Here is a 15,269-nt window from a genome sequence, read left to right as displayed (position 1 = left end):
AAATATGACAAACCCTTAAGGCCAAATAAAGAAGTGTGTTTCCAATAACCGGACCGATCCTAGTTAAGCCCTCAACGCTGAACATTTTCTGCACACAAAAAGGTAAAATGGAAACAATTTACTTCTATTTCCGTGTACACCTTCATGCCCTTGTCTCATATGTAGTCACTCTTCATATTTCAGAGAGAAACCAGGTCCATTTTAAACTATAACAGTACAGTCTGTTCGTCTACTTAACAATAATTGTCTTCATTTACTCTCTTTTTACACCTCACCAAACTCTCCGGGAAGTATTGTGGCCGTTAAGTATCTCATCTTGAGGTCGAAGTAATGTTTAAAAATCTAAAGTAAAATAAAATAAAACTCCGACCTACCTACACTATTTTTTGAAATCATGTGTATTTTGCCTAAGTCATGGGTATTTACCGGCTGCATGAATAAAAAATATTGGAGAATAAATAATTATACCTTCTCAAGCATAACTTATGAAAAATTGGGAAAATAATGTCAATTTGGAAAGTTTTGACTCATATTTCGAGCTATGCAGAACCAGTGACGTAGACAGGGTTGTTGTGACATAGAACGACAAGGGTATATCGTCCATATTTTCTGTTCGAACACATTAACTTGGTACGTACATGCTATAATAGCCTTAAGTTTATAACTGAAAACGTCTGTTGGATTTCATCATCTGCGGAAAGCTAGTTTTTGAAAGTGTATCGCGTTGATGACACTAAGACCTACAAAACTTTAACTTTTGACGTATCAGGAAACCGAAACGAGCGAAAGAAACACCTGTGGGTACCACAACCACGGGTGCGTCATTTCAGACGGAGTTTGTTTTCCCTTACAAAATTATATAGTAAAATCCCAAGATCTTCAAACAGAAAACGAAGCGTTACTATGACAACAAATCAGTCATATATAAATCCCCGATACTGTTCCAGTCACGCTATAAATTCTCGTTAATTTTTTTTGGATGACAAGGTGAAAATAAATGTCTTAAATTATTGTCTAGTGAACGCTTAATAGATAATGAGAAAAATGTGTGAATCAAGCATGTTTAATCCCCTCCTTACTCAGTAGCAGTTTTATATCTTTGGAGGGTTATTCCAGAAACAACCGCTTTTTTGTCAACTTCTTTGGACTAGGGCATTTTTACCATATCAAGGTGAATACAGATCGATAAGGTCTTTAAAAAAGATGTTTGGTTCCGGTTACCCGACCCCACTAGTTTTTCACTGCCGACCCTAAACTTGTTTTACGTATTCGAGAAAAAATAAATATAATTGCGAAAATTGTGAAGTTTACTGACATCAACTTAAAAAGACAATATAAAACTGTTTGTTCAATCTGTTTTGGCTGTACATCAGATGGGAAGAAAACAATAACACAGAGACCATATGAAAAACAACGGAAAACATAACTACCTGAACTAGACACTCACACAACATGAAAAAAATACAAAAAAAATCAAAAAAATATACCTACTCCATCTCTTCTAAAATTGGGCGTAATCGAAACCACGCCATTTTTAGGTCTATAAGGACGAAAATGACGATTAACAGACAGGGCATGGAAAATTGACATTGTACTCTCAGACTGGTAGTTTTTATTCGATATATATACCGCTTGTCTCTGTACTGTAAAAATAATTGGTTATATTAGAAATTGCACTGCATGGTCGATATTTTGCGTTTATGCACTTAGGTTGAGTCTGTGATCGTGACTTTAGCCGTCGACATTTTTATCAAGAGCGAGTGAGTGTGTAGTTCCAAGAGTCAGTGGTATGGGTAAGAGTTCATTCGCTTACACAGGCATTGGTCTTTGGAATAGTCTCCCACTCTCAGTGAAACAATCTCATACAAAACATAGTTTTAAAAACCATGTCAAATCTTTTCTATGGAACAAATTAGAGGTTAAAGAACATAATATTTTGTAACTTTTTAGTCCTTCCTTTTTTTAAATTGTGGGTGTAGTCTGTGTATTTTATTTAAAAAAATTGTGCTCTGTCATCTGTATTACATTTAAAATTATTTTAATTTGTTTGTTTGTTTGTTTGTTTGTTTGTTTGTTTGTTTGTTGTTGTTGTTGTTGTAACATTATTGCCATGGCGTTTTGAATACCCCTATGAGGACCACATTGGAAATAAGTGTTTTTAAAAATACTTTTATGTGTTATCCTCGGTGATTTTTTATACCTTGTATTTTAATATGTACTTGTATAAATTTTTATCAAATAAAATCGTATCATCATATCATCATATCCTTTGACATTCAGTTCCACTAGTACTACAGTCGGGTGGTCGAAGTTAGACAAATCGTGAATGTCAGTCAGCAGTGTCATGTTTGCCTTGTATTGTTTCATATAACTCGATATCATTATCAACACCATAATCAGGGTTCATATTGTTGTTGTCATGGTTGCTCTTATCGATCATCTTCGTATCTTCCTTTGCCCAGTCCTGAACTTCCGTCGTTAAAGTGGCTAAGACAATGACGCCCCCTACGACGTAAATTACCGCACTTATGGCGAAAACAATAAACCACCTCTCACGTGTATTCTGCAAAAAAATATCAAAAATCAGTAGAATCAGTTGTTAACATTTACAAGACTTTCATTGTATATTGACACGTGCACGTTAACGTTATTTATCATTAAAATTAAGAGGCGGTGCGATTTATTGCTCGTACCACCACAAGGACACGTGGTATTTCTTAGATAGTTGTTTTCCTGTCGAAATATCACACGAGTCAATTTTCAGATCCAGGTAGTCGAAAAAATATTCAAATATTACAAAGTTATTATATTTTGAGCCTGTCGACAAGGAAAACAACAACCTACGAAATACTACGCATCCTGTGACCTGTGCAAGGGAAACCAATTAAGTTGAAACAAATCGCCGTCTAGCTCGTCAAAGGTTTTTACGAAAATTGATGCATTTTATCGTCTGCGTCTGCAAACGTTCCTATTGCTATTGCCACATTTTGTCGTCTGACACGACGAAATAGTTGTACAATTGTTACATTTTAATCTATTGGTTTGTCTGATTAGATTTTAATCAGATTGGATTTAGCGATGCGATGCTAAGACACATGTAAATGATAGCTCACGCAAAGGAAATGTAACGATGCTGGTAACTCTTTGTTGTCATGCCAGACGATGAAAAAAAAAGTACTGTGAGAAACAATATTGTCGTGTCAGACGATGAAATCTAGCAATTGAATAGTAAGAAGACTTTTGTGTAAACAGGCAACGTTTTGTTTATAGTCAACGTGATTCCTTTGTACTTGCTTCTCATTCTGTATTGTTGTTTCATATTTTATCATTTTTTGAGGTGAAAACATAAGTAAAATTGTGTAAATCCCACATAAATAAAATCTTTTTGTTCACATTGGCATTTAAAAAAATAAACAGTCTGTTGACATTTCCTTACTTCATCTTCAGTTAAAACTCCTACAACTGTTGGCGCCACAAAGCCAGGAATTGAGGCCACTGTGTTCGTGATACCGAATAAGATTCCACCAAAACTTGGCGCTATCTCCACGTGATTTACTTTGAAACCAGAGACGGCACATCCACTGAACGAGGCTGATATTGTTATAAAGGCGATGATTAGAGCATCGTTGCAACCGATGAACCCTGCACCAATCAGGAATATTGCAGGGAAGAACATTCCTGAAAGACAAAATGTTGGGATTATCAAACAAAACCGGCTGAGCAGATTGATTGATTGATTGATTGATTGATTGATTGATTGATTGATTGATTGATTGATTGATTGATTGATTGATTGATTGATTGATTGATTGATTGATTGATTGATTGATTGATGGATGGATGGATGGATGGATGGATGGATGGATGGATGGATGGATGGATGGATGGGTGGGTGGATGGATGGATGGACGGGTGGGTGGATGGCTGGATGGATGGACTGACCGACTGACTGAGTGACTGACTGACTGACTGACTGACTGATTAATTAACTGACTGAATGACTGACTGACTGACTGACTGACTGACTGACTGACTGACTGCCTGCCAGTCTGACTGGCTAACCAACCAACCAACCGACTGACTGACTGACTGACTGACTGACTGACTGACTGACTGACTGGCTGGCTGATCGATCGAGTTAAAGATGTGGGAACGAGTAATCGATTAAAAGTTAAGTAGTTAAGTTTCCAACAACCTACATAAAACTGTGGTTCGATGAATCCCCTTGAAAGAGCAAAAGAATAAGCGAGTGATAGATTCATTTCGACAAATATATTTTATTGTTGCTGAATGCACATTGTTAATAGATGTACTATCATGCTGACTCTGAATAAAAGAGTCACTTCGTCTGAAAGGTACTCACCTAGCACCGTGAACAGTCTTCTGACAGCTAAAGTTGACAGAAGTTCGTACTTTCTTAACAAGTCAGCAATCCAACCAGACAAGATGGTAAATAGCCAAATTCCAAGACTTGGTAAAGCCGACAAAAAACCAGTCTACAGATAAAGAAAATTAAACTAATTATATTTATTGACTGAAATATATGAAAGATTGAAAAATTAAACTAATGGCACAATTAATTAGTAACTGAAATGTATCGTAGACCATCCATGACGTATTTTTCGTGTAGGGTGTATGAATGTAGATCAGATAGAGAATTTAAAATAACTGCACAACTTAATGATCGATTGTGATGTATCTCAAAGAGCGGCGTTTGATAGTCAAATGAACGTAATTCTTGCCCGCTTTATTGAAAATAAATCTATTTGAAATATGAATAAATATCACGAACGTCTACTTTGTATTGTTACCTGCTGCATTGAATAAGTCATGCTCTTTAAAATCATTAACAAAGCTCTTTTCAATTAATTTCTGTTTTTAGTACATATATGCTGATTTTTACTGCAATAACATAGACAAAGAGAAAGCTGGTACAGTACCGCTGACAAATCAAAGCCAAGCACTTGATCCATATACGTTGGCAAGCTGGTCAACAGAGTATAGTTTCCCCAGTTGCTGCAGAAATGGCCAATTAACAAACCCCACATTCGTATAGATTTGAATATAGCTTTCCAGGGAACCGGTCTATTTTCAGTCTACAGTGAGAAATATTTAACGTTTAATCACTCATGTATATAGTATATATATTGATATCATATAACAATCTCAATCAGTGGTAAACGTAGACAATAAAAGGGAGACTATTGTCTATGCTTCAGCATCAGGTATCACTGTATTCTCTCTCTCTCTCTCTCTCTCTCTCTCACTCTCTCTCTCTCCCTCCCTCCCTCCCTCCCTCCCTCCCTCTCTCTCTCTCTCTCTCTCTCTCTCTCTCTCTCTCTCCCTCCCTCCCTCCCTCCCTCCCTCTCTCTCTCTCTCTCTCTCTAGGAGATCTCTCTCTCTCTCTCTCTCTCTCTCTCTCTCTCTCTCTCTCTCTCTCTCTCTCTCTCTCTCTCTCTCTCTCTCTCTCTCTCTCTCTCTCTCTCTCTCTCTACACTAGGTACTACACGTTTTAGCTTGAGATATATCTCATCTCTGGCAACTAAATTCAACGGAGATGATATGATAAAATCGGACCAACTCGACGGTCACACCTTTTTACAATGTCATGTTTAGATACAAGGTCTAAAAAAAGCTGACATAACTGACATTAAGGGATTAACCCTCCAAAGAACAACGCGCTGACTGCAAGTGTAATCTAAAATCCTTCCGATTCTAGTACTAGGTGTTAGTGTAGGATAAAGAAACAAAGGTTATCATAAGGGGAGAGATAAACACAACAACAGAGGAAGATATTATTCACGGCTTTACTTTCTATCTGTGAGTCTGAGACTCTAACGGTGATTCACATCCTAATAGCGTAATAAATAGATGAAACCGTGTTTTGGAGTCTTTTGGTAGTTACACGAGTATAGACCCAGGAAACAGCAAACAGGAGAGGGTCAAATTGAATCTTCCACAGGGGAAGTTATATGTTATGCTTTTACTTTCTTTCTTTCTGTCTGTCTGTCTGTCTGTCTATCTGTCTGTCTGTCTGTCTGTCTGTCTGTCTGTCTGTCTGTCTGTCTCTAAAAAATGAAAGTTGCTAACTTTTCCATACACGTCGGAGCCAATGGACTCTTTGATAAAACTCTTTTCTTCATCTGTAATTCGTGGATGTGAATCTGGTGTGCTGTGAATAATCAGAAACCAAAACAGTACCCAAACTAGTCCAATACAACCTGTAACCAATGGAATTAAAAACGATAAGTACTTTACAGCCTGTGACCAGAGCATAATAGAAATTAACATACAAATTAAAATGAAATTAAATATCATGCATCTCGTCTCATTGCTCCGTCACGACGCCATGTTTTGTTTGTTTGTTTGTTTGTTTGTTTGTTTGTTTGTTTGTTTGTTTTTTGCACTCTTTCATTGTGTCATTTCATCGACTACTATTTCTAACGCAGTAATTTTAATCAAATATATACTTACCCGTTATATAGTACACGTACTCCCATCCCAGCGATGATGCTATCACACCCGATATGATACTCGCTATAACAGTTCCGATGTTTGTACCTGTCAGATTGTCAGTATAAAATGATTGGTGCTAAAATAGCTTTAATATCAAAAAAGAGATATATTGAGGAGGTGTTCGTTATTTTAAACACCTTTACTTATGTAGTGTAAGGATGTAGAAAGAGTGACATGCTCACTGCGGAATATTCATCATCGTTTACATTTTGTGAATTTCTTTATTTTTCGCTTGTACGTACATAGACTAATAGTGTTATATTAGGCTTTACTGTGGACGTTGAGGGCACTCGACTCGTTTTTTTACAGTCTGTACATTAAAACAGAAGACCAACTTTAAATCTTCTGTACCGTGTTTTTTTAAATATTTTTTTTTCGATTTTCTTTCAACTTTTACCCTTTTTTTATCATTTTGTGCGATGTGTCATTTTACCTGAACATGAAAACGACATCAGTTGGCTCCTCTCCAATGGGGGCGCCCATCTACCCCACATGCCATGATGTGTTGGGAAAACAACACCCTGTCAATTAAAAGTGAAATGTTGTCGAATAGGTTCAAGACAATGAAAAATAGACCCAGTCTGATATGTAACAGTACCTGAAGTTTGTATGCTGTACATTATTATCCGTAGAGGTGAGCTCAAGGAGAGAAACGGCTCGGAACTAAAAGTTTTCGCTCTTTCTTCTTAACTCACTAATGGCAAGAAGACAACACGTGCACCGCAAACGCGTATCTGAGAGGAAAGTATCGTTTATCATTGTTGAATTCGAGAGCTTTAATTAATCAAAGCAAATAAGACTAAATTTAAACATGATTTCTAAGTCATTTCAGACAGTTAAAGTATGATTATGAATTGAAAGTATCACTAGAGAACATGTACACATAAACTTACTATTTTAAATACTTTATATATATATATATATATATATATATATATATATATATATATATATATATATATATATATATATATATATATATATAACACATCATTTTTAAGACGTTACGATGATACACAGAATTAAGTGAATTAAGTGAGGGCGCCCTCCTGTTAGACGTCTCACCTGAGTATTGAAACCAATTTAGTGCGCATGTGTCTTACCTGTACAAAACCAATCAGAAACCGCATTGTGAATATCGCCCAGAAATCTAGTTGAGCTGCTGGAGGGTTTAGTATGGTTAGAACTGATGCTAAGAAAACACTAGTACCGAACATTACTCGACCGCCAAATCGGATTTCCATCCATCCACCTATAATCTGAGTGAGTGCATAACCGTAGTAGTACGCCCCCAACAGTAGACTCTGCAGAACACTGCTCCAGAAAAAGTCACCATCCTATTAACAAGAAGGGAAAAAGTCAAATTTTGTAAGACTCGACTGCAAGTCATAGATGTGATATGGTTGGATATCATATACAAGTGTTAGAAATATCACAGACCTCGTTGGGCAAATCCGTGTTGAAGATTTCTTTGTTCAGAATTACTTGCCAATGCAAAGTTTAGTTGTGGTTTAGTCGTGGGTTTGTGAAAATGTGATTTCTCAGGTTGAAAACAGAAAAAATGCACATATTGTGGGGTTTTTCAATTCCTTATCAGAGTAATAGAATCTTTCCCATGACAAATATCTATGTTGCATAAATTGTCGAAAGATCACGGACCGTGTGACTGCAGGGTAATTGTATATCTGTCACGACACCTTTAGATAGATTGTAAAATATAAGACCAGGATCGTCTTTAACATCAGTCCCCTTACAGCGCCCACAACGGCTGATCTTTCAGTACTCCTCTAATCATTCGCTATTGGTTACAAAGAGCGCCAACAACGACACGAATCTTACAGTTTATGACACCTTCAGCTCAACGCCTAGTGATCTAATCTTTCGTGAGGACATAAGCAATTATTTGGTTTCTGTATATGTTAAATCTCCAGATTCGATTGGCAATAACCACTTTGAATGGACACCCTTTCTCTTAAAACACAAAGTATACGACTAGTTTTAAGCAATAATACCAGCAAAATTACGACACATTTATCAGAATATAAACTTTAAGATTAAAGCTCTACAAAAGTGTATACTAACCTGGTCAACTTGATCGACTGTTTCATTTCCACTTGAACACTCATCACTGTATCGATCAGCAACTTCACCTGTGCTGTTTACCATGGCAACGATAGCGACACTTACATTGTTTCTTAGGATATACACGTTCACCATCCCAAGAAACATCCAAAGTGCCAACACATAGCGGGCAGGTACATGATCCAGACACTAAAAATAGGGACGGCATTTATAAAATTATTTTTACACCAGACATTGATTGTTAAAGGTTAGAACATATTGATGACTGAATGTGTACATGGCGGAATTGGATTGTGAAGGGTTGGGTGGTTTGGATCATGCATATGGTTAAACTGGCTTGACTCAAATATTGGGAACTACATACATCTATCTACCCACGTATGCACCCCCGGCACGCACCCCCCTCCCTCCACCCACCCACCCACTCACATGTATGCATACATCCACGCTGGTGGGTACCCATACACATGAGCGTGCACACACACGTGACACACACACACACGCGCGCGCACGCACGCACACACACACACACACACACACACAGTGTATACTGTTGAAAAGATACATAGAAATTATAATATTTTACAATTCATAGTACACTACGTCAACGTATTGCATACAAAATCTTGCTCGTCACCTACAAGGCTGTCAACAAACTCTCACCATCCTACATCATTGAACTAATACCCATACACAAGCCAACGCGTGCCCTACGTTCTAGTACTCATCTTACACTTGCCATTCCACGTGTTGCAACTACCACGTACGGAGATCGCGCCTTCTCTGTTGCCGGTCCTAAGTTATGGAACTCTCTCCCAATTCACATTAGGAGAGCGGTATCGATCGAAACATTCAAGTCCCAACTAAAGACATACTTGTTTACAAACTTTTAGAACATACTATACTTTTATATGCAGTAATCAATTAGTTTTGTTTTTTAGTGAATTTCAAGTTGTCTTTTTTTATTTTTTTTTATTTTTATTTTTTTGCAAATTAAGTTTGTGCCATACTATTGTCTACAAACGTTCAGGACATATTGTACTTTTAATAGCAATCAATAGTGAACGTCAAGTTTTTGGTTTTGGTTTTGATTTCTATGCAAATCAAGTTTGTGCTTTTTTTTCGCTTTTTTTCTCAGTATTGTAAAGCGCATTGAGGCTGTTGCGTAATGCGCTGATAAGAATTTATTATTATTATTATTATTACACTCAATTTCCACAACTTTATCCTGTGATATGCAAATATATTAGGTGACATTTTATGTGTGCAGTCCCATACACTGCTGTTTTTCACATAAGCTAGAAGATGTCTGACGAAAAATATCGCTCGTTGAAATTATACGTAGATAGATAGATTATTCCGGCAAGCACAGACACGTCGCAAGCTGATTGATGTCTATCAGTAGAATATGCAAACTTATATGTTAATCACGTGAATTTTATCCTTAGGCCAATGCTTCTGTTTGTTTACCTGCCGTTAAACAGTATGGTAAGGACATTTGAAGAACATTATTTTTAAGATATTGTGTGAAGAATTCATAATTATGAATATATAATCAGAATCTGGAAACTATCTTCAAAACTATTTCAAAACGTAGTTGTAACAACGTATCACTATTTTGACTATAATTATTCACCATTGTGCAGTACTAAATTAAACCTTTTTCAACTCAATATTTCTAATTACTAATAGCTTAATGTCATATCCACTAATTGTTGGTGGCGCTGTGTACTCTAGCTTGATGTCCATATGTAAACACCATATAAGAATAAACTTTGTTGTTTGTCAACAAATGCAAACTTATGGAATGCTGTCAGGTTTAATCACTGGGCAATCCACAGACACTTGTGTCCTGAGATATGTTTCGATAACATTGACGTATATGTGGCCGATACTATGTGAAGGGGGTAAAATATCACGGGTCCCCTCAGGTCAGCGTAAGTCCACACACCCCTTTATATACGCGATCCTAGAAACCGTGTTATTTTATACCCCTTCACATATTATCGGCCAAATACGTCAATATTATCGATATTTTATGATATTCTGAAACATATCTCGGGGCACAAGTGTCTGTGGGGGAGGGAGGGGATCGTACATGCATATTTCAGCAAGTGCAACAATTTGTGTCAAGAATGAGAATAAAACCCGACGACAAACCTTTGCGATTAAAGCACTGTTTGTTTTGTTTTCGTCTCTTTGCAAACTATAGATCTAGACTATATGGAAATGAAGGGCTAAATGATTCTACACAACGACCCGACCATATCCTATCAATTTGAAAGAAATAACTGTCTATCAACTTAATGGTGAATTTGAAGTAACTTTACGACACTAACCTTCCGACAGCAGCTAGCCATAGTCTACGGTAGTTCGACTTCAGTATGTTGTTCTTTCGTAAGGGGTGGCGTTGATAGGGTCAACGGAGGCAGTGTTGAATACAACCAACCTGGATTCACCAGCATTTCTACTTCTTACATAATTGGTGGTATCTCCAATCAATTGCAAGGTCTGTCGTTCCTGTATAAGACCTGTTGTGTGTTTTGATTATTTTATCTCCAGGACAGATTAACAGATTCGCATAGATATATGCTATTATATCACCGTTTATTTTGATGTACTTATACATGCCTTAATATGGTTGATGTCGTATATTAAAACTAGCGCTCAATTCTACAACTAAAATGATGTTGCTTTCAAATTGGTGTTTCACTCATATATTAGGACATTTTTTTACACACACCCAGACAGATTTTAATGCAAAAGAAACAATTACATAGGTGCCGTACACAGTGGGGATGTAGAAGTGGTCAAGTTTAAATGTTGATTATCAGTTAGAAATTAAACAACTGAAGTTCATCAAGTTCATAATGTGCATTTTTTTAATTTTTAATTACAAGCCTGTTTTTACTGCACTGTGAAACAATAGCAGTGCTTATCAGTGTTCAATGTGATTGGGCAAAGGATCCTGCTGTGTTTATTGTGTTTCTTGTTATTGCTAGTCTAGTTTTGAAATATGTCTATCTTTGTGTCAAAAATGTAATGTCCCACTATGAGTGAAATACCGACCAACATCATTTTAGCTGTAAAACAGATTAATGTATTGTAAAACAGTTTTTCTAAAGCAACCTGACACACCATATCCTGTCGGTATCATTTGGGTTTCTTTTGGTATAAGATTATCACACTATTGCAAATTGCGGTGTTGCAAGGCTTGTTATGTGGCTTAAAATACTAAAAGCAGGACAGGTTGTAGTATAGCCACAATTATCGGACTTTTTTGGCTCTGGTTTGTCCCTGAAAACTTGTAAAGCTATCATGGGACTGTAAATTATGGTTTGTAGTACCACTGGATCGCGATTTTGAATCATCCGGTAGTAAATCGTCTACAAAGCGTCGAACAAACAAAATACATTTTTAAAAAAATTCTGGGAAAAACCTCTGTAAAAGTCACGATACCCTAATCATGTGCACGTCAAAATGATAGAATTATGAACAACTCAATTTTACCTTTCGTACATGTAAGTAAGGGTTATGCTATGCTTTTGTTTGTCCTTCTGTCTGTCCGTCCGTCTCTCTGTCTGCCTAGCCTGCTTGTCTGTTTGTCTGTCTGTCTGTCTGTCTTTCTGTCTGTCTGTCTGTCTGTCTGTCTGTCTGTCTGCCTGCCTGCCTGCCTGCCTGCCTGCCTGCCTGCCTGTCTGTCTGTCTGTCTGTCTGTCTGTCTGTCTGTGAACACGTTATCTCAAAATCTACTACATCAATTCTAATGAAACTTTTCTAGGATGTTATCACGATATCGATGGTTACATTGCTCCAAATACAACACAATTTTAAAAAGTCTGAAGTGAGATATATCACAACAGAAACCTTGCTATCATCAATAAAAAAATTGTACTTTTTTCTTTTGTTTTATTTTGATACTCTAACTTATTGATATACTAAAAAAGTCTTTTTGTACTAACAATTAATCATGGTAATATTTTGTCATATGCTACTGTAATGGTTATCAAGTCAAGAACATACCTAGTCCTTTAAAAACATACATTTAATACAAATAGATTTGTCGCCTGCACTGAGTGTAATTATTTCTTGATGTTTAACATAACGACATGGTGCATCTACATATCACCACCCGAATACCCAACCCCCACCCCGGGACAGTCACTATTGTTCAATGTTTAATACTGCCTGCCTACGGTTTTTATGATCGTAACTTTCCATCTAACTCAGAAAGAGTGAAAATCTCAATTCACGTTGTTAATTCGAATTCGGCACTGTATCCTTAATTCTAGAATCAAGAGTTTGTACAGAATGCTAGTATTATACATTTCATGCTGGCAGACGCCGAAAGGAAAGGAAATCAGTGTCACATGAGGGCGCACCGTGACACGAGATCGTATCATGAGGCTAAAATCAACTGGCAGTACAAGAAGCATCAACAAAATGCCGACTAAAACAACTCCCTGAGTTCCTAAAATTAGGTGATCTGAAACAAGATATTTTTAACTTTGAGAACGCCATCAACTTTTGTCTTGAAAATGATGAATTTTTCAACGGAAGCTATAGTAATCAATTATATCGTGACCCTCACTTCGGGTCAGTGACCTGTCATCTGATGGTACTTTAGAGTCGGCTCATGTCAGTGGTCTTTGCCTTGCTTTGTGTTTACATCAAATCTTCGGTAGCTAGCTTCTGAGTCTAAAACTGACGCATCGCTCTCCGACTTACTCTTTGAGACTTCAACGTCTTCAACATGAATGTGAGAAAGTTTAAACGAAATCGGGTAAGTATTCGGCTCTTCCTACGTACTTCAGATTTTGAAACTTTGAGGGAAAAACATAAAAACACTATTATCAGAAGAAAAAAAATTTTCAGGTGAAGTGTCAATAAGGCCAAGTCAAACACATATATGTAACAGACAAATAAGTGATATTATAATAACAGGGATTAACGACATACGTCACTGCATAATCATTAAATTCTGATGATTGACACGGTCAAAAGTTACATAAATTAGTAACAATGATTCGCCTATCTCGCTTTCTCAGAACATGTTTACATGTAAAGGCCAGGGTTTCACTCCAAAGTTCTCGTATTAGTGTAATCTTATCACTTGAGCCATGCATAGTATTGCAAAAGACAATACTTTTGTTCTGGACCATCCCCTTTTTCTATACCTCTGCCAGAAAGAGTTTCCACACCTAAATTTTAATGTTAATCTTAACTTGATCTTTAGAGATTCTGTGTATTTTCACCTCAATTACTAAAAATGAAATGAAATGATTAATTTAATGGGTAAACATGACAACCAAGGCATTGTACCATGATTATATATATATATATATATATATATATATATATATATATATATATATATATATATATATATATATATATATATATATATATATATATATATATATATATATATATATATATATTCTTATAACTCTTCATAGAATTTCATTCTTCTTTCTCCAAGTAGAGTGCTCTTGACAATCACCTTGGAGAGCATATCATACATAAAATGAAAGAAGACGAGTATGATAAACTATAATGTAATATCATACTCGTCTTCTTTCATTTTATGTATATATATATATATATATATATATATATATATATATATATATATATATATATATATAAATTTATAGAAAATATTCTTTCCTCCCGGAGCTAAACTGTCAAAACACTTATATTGAACATACATGGCTTAAATTATTTTTTTGTATGTTTTGTCCTTTAGTTTAGTTATACAGTCGGAACATAGGAAACTGAGCCCTGAAAGTTCATATTTTGACTTAGTTGACATGCATTACCTTGTAATTTTGTGTCGAGACCAAACAAACAGATTGACAATTAGTTGATCTCTGCACCCGTGGTCTCTACACCACGAGAGCAGATATTTACAGAGCCGATCGACTCGAGATCGAATAGCGATCAAAGGTTTTGTTAATGTTTAACTCAAATAAGTTATGAATGATGACAGTTTTGTATATATAGTTACTTTTTGATGATGTTTAACGTACCATATAGTTTTTCCACCTCCCTCGGAGATTCTAATTTCCCTGAAAAGTTCTTCAAGCTCTTCAGACTTTTCCATGTGAAAATCTATTTTCAAATTTGTCCCTTTGAAATAATAATTGAAATTTAGAGGTTCGCTATCTTCATTTCAAGGATATTAGTGTCATTCGGCGACCATATTGGATTCTAACATTTCTAAAATTTTAATATTGTTTGTATATCATTTTTCGGAAAAATGTGTGGTGATTCCTGAGTTTGACTTTTCTTGTAAGAAAAAAGGTAACAGCAAAAGTTTCAGATGTAAAGCATTTTATTTTATTTATCAAATAACGTTTTGACCGACTCTGTAAGGAATATTTCATTTTTTTTTGCTGTTGTCAGTTTTAACAATGTCAAGAAACTGGGTCATACCAACGTAAACATTCCGTTGAGGTACCAACATGATAAACGAACCATGCAAATGTTTAGAAAAAACCTCTGAACAAATACTCTGTCCATGATACTGATCAGCAATACTATTTTATTCGATAAAGAATAATCGATAAAATGTCTGCTGATAGTGATATACACAAACAAAAAACAACTGTTCAAACTCAGGGGGACACGTTTTCAATGTATTATTTGGATGCTAACAAGACCATCTC

General features: G+C 36.0%; 2 protein-coding genes across 2 annotated transcripts in view; one reads left to right on the top strand and one right to left on the bottom strand.

Annotated features, from left to right (window-relative positions):
- Positions 1–2,329: 2,329 nt before the first annotated feature.
- Positions 2,330–10,958, bottom strand: LOC144439191 (sialin-like). The gene is made up of 10 exons (XM_078128462.1): positions 10,938–10,958; positions 8,599–8,787; positions 7,620–7,853; positions 6,950–7,037; positions 6,475–6,561; positions 6,103–6,221; positions 4,941–5,096; positions 4,364–4,496; positions 3,437–3,678; positions 2,330–2,563 (listed from the first exon to the last, which is right to left on the bottom strand). Exons 1-10 carry the CDS (start codon positions 10,956–10,958, stop codon positions 2,330–2,332), a joined length of 1,503 nt encoding a protein of 500 aa, XP_077984588.1.
- Positions 10,959–13,351: 2,393 nt separating this feature from the next.
- Positions 13,352–15,269, top strand: part of LOC144439190 (sialin-like) — a 9,733-nt gene continuing 7,815 nt past the window's right edge. Inside the window, exon 1 of the mRNA XM_078128460.1 lies at positions 13,352–13,381. Within this exon, the coding sequence (XP_077984586.1) occupies positions 13,352–13,381 (30 nt within the window). The remainder of the gene's footprint in view (positions 13,382–15,269) is intronic.

The sequence above is a fragment of the Glandiceps talaboti genome, chromosome 8 (assembly GCF_964340395.1).
Source record: "Glandiceps talaboti chromosome 8, keGlaTala1.1, whole genome shotgun sequence".
In the NCBI taxonomy this organism is placed as follows: Eukaryota; Metazoa; Hemichordata; class Enteropneusta; family Spengelidae; genus Glandiceps; species Glandiceps talaboti.
Note: the sequence above shows the minus strand (reverse complement) of the source record. Positions and strands in the feature narration are given on the sequence as shown.

Bases quoted from the DNA above. Each gene is read 5' to 3' on its own strand.
- LOC144439191 (XM_078128462.1), bottom strand. From the start codon at position 10,958: ATGGCTAGCTGCTGTCGGAAG. The intron at 8,788-10,937 runs GTTAGTGTCGTA...CCCTATTTTTAG, and splicing joins TGGCTAGCTGCTGTCGGAAG to TGTCTGGATCATGTACCTGC. The intron at 7,038-7,619 runs GTAAGACACATG...TTTAATTGACAG, and splicing joins TTCTGATTGGTTTTGTACAG to GGTGTTGTTTTCCCAACACA.